We start from the raw sequence: 6,629 nt of genomic DNA, 5'->3' as shown, positions 1-6,629 counted from the left end.
CTCCGGGGGGGAGGGCAAGGGGGGAGGCAGCCCACATGCCCGGCATAGCGGATGCAGACGAAGGGACCCAAGTGGGTGAAAGAGGCCACTCGGGGTGGCCCCATCTGGTCACTGTCGGCAGGAGCCCTGTGTCTGCCCCTGTTAGGTCAAGGTTCTGAATGCTGGGAATCAGCTACGGGGAGAGGAACGGCATCTTTTAAAAATGTAGAAATTTTTTAACAAGAAATGCAATATAGGGCGCTTGGGTGGCTCAGTCGGTGAAGCGTCTGCCTTTGGCTCAGGTCATGATCCCAGGGTCCTGGGATCGAGTCCCGCATCGGGCTCCCTGCTCAGTAGGGAGTCTGCTTCTCCCTCTGCCTGCAGCTCCCCCTGCTTGTGCTCTCTGTCTGTCAAATAAATAAATCTTAAAAAAAAGAGCAATATAATAGCATTATAAAAAACATCTAGAAAAGAAAAACAATTCCCTAGAATCCCCCTGTCTGTGTGGGCTCTGAATTACGCTCTCCAGCAACACAGGTTAGCACGGTCGCTCTTGGTGCCTCGTCATGTGGCGTCCTACAGTGTGTCCCTGCCACACGCTGTGTATGTGCGATTTGTCCCCGGGCCGTGGGCGCCGTGGTCCGTGCACCCCCCTGCTGCGCGGCGGGATCGGGGCAGCGTGTCTGATGATGGGCGCTGGAGCAGCTTCATGTTCAGGGCTTTTAGAGCCCTGCTGCCCTGAGGCATCCTGTCCGTGTGCTTGGCGAAAGCATCTGCGTTTCCGTGGGGTGCGTGTCCAGAAGTAAAATCGCTGGGTCTCAGCATGTGTTCATAGTCGCTTTCTAGGCTACGCTCTTTGTCCATGGCGTACATTTACAAAATACAACGTCCTAAACTCCTCTTGGACGTGGCGGGGGTATTTCCAGTTTCTTCCCCCTACGTAATATAGCATTCACTATCTTAAGAAATAAATTAGCACAGAACAGCCTCAGAAATCACGCAGCACCAAGTATCTTCCATCACCAGGAATCAGATCCTTAGGAAAGGGTACAGCCCCCATGTGAGAGGGTTGGACCTCTGAGTGCCCTGACCCGCCCCCTCTGCATGTCTTGGTCCCATAGGAGGGGCCCCGGGGAGGCCGTAGCCCCACCTCTGTCATAGGCACCTGCTGTGTGTCCTCAGGTAGGACCTGTTCTCTGTGCCTCAGTTTCCTATCTGTATAGCAAGGGAGTTAAGTCAGTTGATGCCAAGGTCCTGAGGCCTCCGGAGGTGTGCTTCTGGCCTTGGGCTGGAGCTGGAGCAAAGGGGAGGAAGGAGAGGATGTGACCCAGCTGTGAAGCTGGCATTCACAGCGGGCAGGTACGTGCACTTCCACCTGTGCTGCCCCAACTTGCCCTCCCAGAAACCCCCAGACTAATGATCCTCATTTCCCACATGAGCCAAGTGAGGCTCCTGGAAGCAGCCAGCCTGAGACTATGCAGGGGCGAGTGGTGGGGGCTTCTGAGACCCCAGGTTCGCCTGGATTGGATTGGCTGGCCAGGGCACTAGGTCCCAGCCAGAGTGAGAGGAGAGCCCACCGGCACAACCTTGGAAATTTCTGCCTTCAAGAAGGACCAGCGTGTGCCTGGCTCAGAGGAAGTCAGGTCCCTCTTAGATGGGGGACACTGAGGCATGTGAGCGCCTTGATTCCTGAGGCGAGTCTGGAATTCCTGCCTCCTGGCCTGCCAAAGTTCCCTGTAGCAAATCTCCAAAAGCAGTCCTGATGATCCAGGACCGTCCGTTCTCAGCAGGAGAAGGAAAGCACGAGAGCTCACAGTGAATGTGGAAACTCTCGGATGGAAAGGCAAAGGCAGGGGTTGCCGTAGGCCAACAATCTGGCTTGATAAAGGCTGGCCAGAGGCTGCCGGGAGCCCCCAAGAAGCCCACTCGGTCTGTTGCTGAACCCGTCTAGGCTTGGGCCTTGACTGGCACCCCAAGTCTAATGACCCCTAATCATCAATGGCAGCCGGGAGCTCCCTGAACAGCCAGACCCCGTGCCTTTCAGCCCGTGGGTGTTTCTGACTTTACAAGCTTCCCGTCAAGCCCCCTTCCCTGGTTTTCTGCCAGGCTTGCTGGTGTTCGTTTCCTGGGGCTGCTGTCACAGCTGTAGGCATGGCTCCTTGGAGTGCACTTCGCAGACAGGGCCTTTCGTTCTCCTGTGTCTGCGTCTACTTCTGCGTCTCTTCTCTTCTAAGGACACCAGTCATTGGATTTAGGTCCCACCTTATTCCAGGATGATCTTATCGGAGATCCTCAACATCATCACAGCTGTAAAGACCCTTCTTCCCCATAAGGTCCCATCTTGAGCTTCCAGGTGGACATGAACTGGGGCGGCGGGGAGGGGGGGGTCATGGTCCACCTGGCACAGAACTCCTTCTGCTGCTTTTGCCACCGCTGGGGGCAAAGCACCATCCTTCCAGCGGGTAAGCTGCAAACCTTGGCTCCCTCCAGATCTTTCTTTCCTCCTGCCCTGGCCCAGCTAAGCAGCTCTGCCCATACCACAGAAACCCTACCCGCCTGTCACCACCACCTGATGCAGGCCCATGGTCGTTGCTTGCCTGGACGGAGCCCACCTCCCGGTCTCCCTGCTTCCTCTCTGGACCCTATAGACCATGTCGCCTCGCAGCCCTCCCCAGCTCACCCGGCCCATGCCGCCTGCTGCCCTCACAATAAGGCCAAACACCCAGTGTGGCCCGAGTGGCCGCCTCTCCTCCCTCCCCTGCCCCCTTGCTCTTCTGCTCTGGCTCTTTCCCCACCCCTGGGGACAGAGGGTGCTGCCTCGAAATGGTGCGGGTCCCTGACCTCCCAGGCATGACTGAGGGCCTGTGTGTGACCAGGAGTGAGAGAGGCGATGTCAGGAAAGGAGAGGAACAAAGCAGTTTCAGCACACCCATGGTGTGGAGCCGTTTCAGGGTCTCCAGCGATGCGTGTGGGGCTCTTCCCAGACTCCAGATGTGGGTGGGGGGCAGTTTCGGTGACCCCGGCTGTGAGTGTTGCATCATGTGGGGGTCGCAGGGACGTTCCCAGGCCCAGTCCCAACCCAGGACGCTGACCCCTCTGCTTGCCCCGCANTGAATGCTGGGAATCAGCTACGGGGAGAGGAACGGCATCTTTTAAAAATGTAGAAATTTTTTAACAAGAAATGCAATATAGGGCGCTTGGGTGGCTCAGTCGGTGAAGCGTCTGCCTTTGGCTCAGGTCATGATCCCAGGGTCCTGGGATCGAGTCCCGCATCGGGCTCCCTGCTCAGTAGGGAGTCTGCTTCTCCCTCTGCCTGCAGCTCCCCCTGCTTGTGCTCTCTGTCTGTCAAATAAATAAATCTTAAAAAAAAGAGCAATATAATAGCATTATAAAAAACATCTAGAAAAGAAAAACAATTCCCTAGAATCCCCCTGTCTGTGTGGGCTCTGAATTACGCTCTCCAGCAACACAGGTTAGCACGGTCGCTCTTGGTGCCTCGTCATGTGGCGTCCTACAGTGTGTCCCTGCCACACGCTGTGTATGTGCGATTTGTCCCCGGGCCGTGGGCGCCGTGGTCCGTGCACCCCCCTGCTGCGCGGCGGGATCGGGGCAGCGTGTCTGATGATGGGCGCTGGAGCAGCTTCATGTTCAGGGCTTTTAGAGCCCTGCTGCCCTGAGGCATCCTGTCCGTGTGCTTGGCGAAAGCATCTGCGTTTCCGTGGGGTGCGTGTCCAGAAGTAAAATCGCTGGGTCTCAGCATGTGTTCATAGTCGCTTTCTAGGCTACGCTCTTTGTCCATGGCGTACATTTACAAAATACAACGTCCTAAACTCCTCTTGGACGTGGCGGGGGTATTTCCAGTTTCTTCCCCCTACGTAATATAGCATTCACTATCTTAAGAAATAAATTAGCACAGAACAGCCTCAGAAATCACGCAGCACCAAGTATCTTCCATCACCAGGAATCAGATCCTTAGGAAAGGGTACAGCCCCCATGTGAGAGGGTTGGACCTCTGAGTGCCCTGACCCGCCCCCTCTGCATGTCTTGGTCCCATAGGAGGGGCCCCGGGGAGGCCGTAGCCCCACCTCTGTCATAGGCACCTGCTGTGTGTCCTCAGGTAGGACCTGTTCTCTGTGCCTCAGTTTCCTATCTGTATAGCAAGGGAGTTAAGTCAGTTGATGCCAAGGTCCTGAGGCCTCCGGAGGTGTGCTTCTGGCCTTGGGCTGGAGCTGGAGCAAAGGGGAGGAAGGAGAGGATGTGACCCAGCTGTGAAGCTGGCATTCACAGCGGGCAGGTACGTGCACTTCCACCTGTGCTGCCCCAACTTGCCCTCCCAGAAACCCCCAGACTAATGATCCTCATTTCCCACATGAGCCAAGTGAGGCTCCTGGAAGCAGCCAGCCTGAGACTATGCAGGGGCGAGTGGTGGGGGCTTCTGAGACCCCAGGTTCGCCTGGATTGGATTGGCTGGCCAGGGCACTAGGTCCCAGCCAGAGTGAGAGGAGAGCCCACCGGCACAACCTTGGAAATTTCTGCCTTCAAGAAGGACCAGCGTGTGCCTGGCTCAGAGGAAGTCAGGTCCCTCTTAGATGGGGGACACTGAGGCATGTGAGCGCCTTGATTCCTGAGGCGAGTCTGGAATTCCTGCCTCCTGGCCTGCCAAAGTTCCCTGTAGCAAATCTCCAAAAGCAGTCCTGATGATCCAGGACCGTCCGTTCTCAGCAGGAGAAGGAAAGCACGAGAGCTCATAGTGAATGTGGAAACTCTCGGATTGAAAGGCAAAGGCAGGGGTTGCCGTAGGCCAACAATCTGGCTTGATAAAGGCTGGCCAGAGGCTGCCGGGAGCCCCCAAGAAGCCCACTCGGTCTGTTGCTGAACCCGTCTAGGCTTGGGCCTTGACTGGCACCCCAAGTCTAATGACCCCTAATCATCAATGGCAGCCGGGAGCTCCCTGAACAGCCAGACCCCGTGCCTTTCAGCCCGTGGGTGTTTCTGACTTTACAAGCTTCCCGTCAAGCCCCCTTCCCTGGTTTTCTGCCAGGCTTGCTGGTGTTCGTTTCCTGGGGCTGCTGTCACAGCTGTAGGCATGGCTCCTTGGAGTGCACTTCGCAGACAGGGCCTTTCGTTCTCCTGTGTCTGCGTCTACTTCTGCGTCTCTTCTCTTCTAAGGACACCAGTCATTGGATTTAGGTCCCACCTTATTCCAGGATGATCTTATCGGAGATCCTCAACATCATCACAGCTGTAAAGACCCTTCTTCCCCATAAGGTCCCATCTTGAGCTTCCAGGTGGACATGAACTGGGGCGGCGGGCGGGGGGGGTGTCATGGTCCACCTGGCACAGAACTCCTTCTGCTGCTTTTGCCACCGCTGGGGGCAAAGCACCATCCTTCCAGCGGGTAAGCTGCAAACCTTGGCTCCCTCCAGATCTTTCTTTCCTCCTGCCCTGGCCCAGCTAAGCAGCTCTGCCCATACCACAGAAACCCTACCCGCCTGTCACCACCACCTGATGCAGGCCCATGGTCGTTGCTTGCCTGGACGGAGCCCACCTCCCGGTCTCCCTGCTTCCTCTCTGGACCCTATAGACCATGTCGCCTCGCAGCCCTCCCCAGCTCACCCGGCCCATGCCGCCTGCTGCCCTCACAATAAGGCCAAACACCCAGTGTGGCCCGAGTGGCCGCCTCTCCTCCCTCCCCTGCCCCCTTGCTCTTCTGCTCTGGCTCTTTCCCCACCCCTGGGGACAGAGGGTGCTGCCTCGAAATGGTGCGGGTCCCTGACCTCCCAGGCATGACTGAGGGCCTGTGTGTGACCAGGAGTGAGAGAGGCGATGTCAGGAAAGGAGAGGAACAAAGTAGCAGTTTCAGCACACCCATGGTGTGGAGCCGTTTCAGGGTCTCCAGCGATGGGTGTGGGGCTCTTCCCAGACTCCAGATGTGGGTGGGGGGCAGTTTCGGTGACCCCGGCTGTGAGTGTTGCATCATGTGGGGGTCGCAGGGACGTTCCCAGGCCCAGTCCCAACCCAGGACGCTGACCCCTCTGCTTGCCCCGCAGGCTACCAGCGGCAGCTGACCTACAAGCACCAGGACGGCTCCTACAGTGCGTTCGGGGAGCGCGACGCCTCAGGGAGCATGTGGTGAGTCCCCACTCAGGGGGCACGGCCACGGGGCTCACCCACCCAAAGCGGCAGCCTCCTGTGCTGCACCGCGTGGCCAGGACGCTCGGGGCCAGATCCCCAGGGTGACCAGGAGACAGCCATGGTCCCGGCCCCCCGGGATTCGGAGGGCTGGATGTGGGCAGCTCTGCTGGGTGCAGCGATGGGTGGGTAGTGGCAGTGACAGTGACTTTTCTCATAGTTACTCTTTCCGCTGTTGTTGCCACACTGCCCGGAACGGAGCCCTTGCTCTCCAGCCTCTCGGGAGCAGGTCCTCAGTGCTCGGGGCCTCTTCAGAGCCCGCTGGACCCTGAAAGGGGGGGTGGTGGCCCCATGTAGGAGGGGACAGGGGAGGCCGTACCACCGCCCGGAGGTTGAGGATGGGAGAGTGTGTGGGCAGAGCAGCCCGGAGTCTGGTTTCCCTTGCATGTGGCTCCCTTTGGCTTTTGGGGCGACGTCAGGCCGGGGAGGGCCCAGCGTGGGGCTGCGCGCCCCTGGGA

The 6,629-nt window shown here is 58.1% G+C and overlaps 1 protein-coding gene across 1 annotated transcript in view; it reads left to right on the top strand.

Annotated features, from left to right (window-relative positions):
• The window catches only part of CPAMD8 (C3 and PZP like alpha-2-macroglobulin domain containing 8), an 82,918-nt gene that overhangs the window by 58,024 nt on the left and 18,265 nt on the right, over positions 1–6,629 (top strand). The window contains exon 27 of the mRNA XM_034658001.1: positions 6,030–6,111. Within this exon, the coding sequence (XP_034513892.1) occupies positions 6,030–6,111 (82 nt within the window). The remainder of the gene's footprint in view (positions 1–6,029; positions 6,112–6,629) is intronic.

This window comes from Ailuropoda melanoleuca, chromosome 4 (assembly GCF_002007445.2).
Source record: "Ailuropoda melanoleuca isolate Jingjing chromosome 4, ASM200744v2, whole genome shotgun sequence".
Taxonomy (NCBI): Eukaryota; Metazoa; Chordata; class Mammalia; order Carnivora; family Ursidae; genus Ailuropoda; species Ailuropoda melanoleuca.
This window is presented reverse-complemented; position numbering and strand designations above follow the sequence as displayed.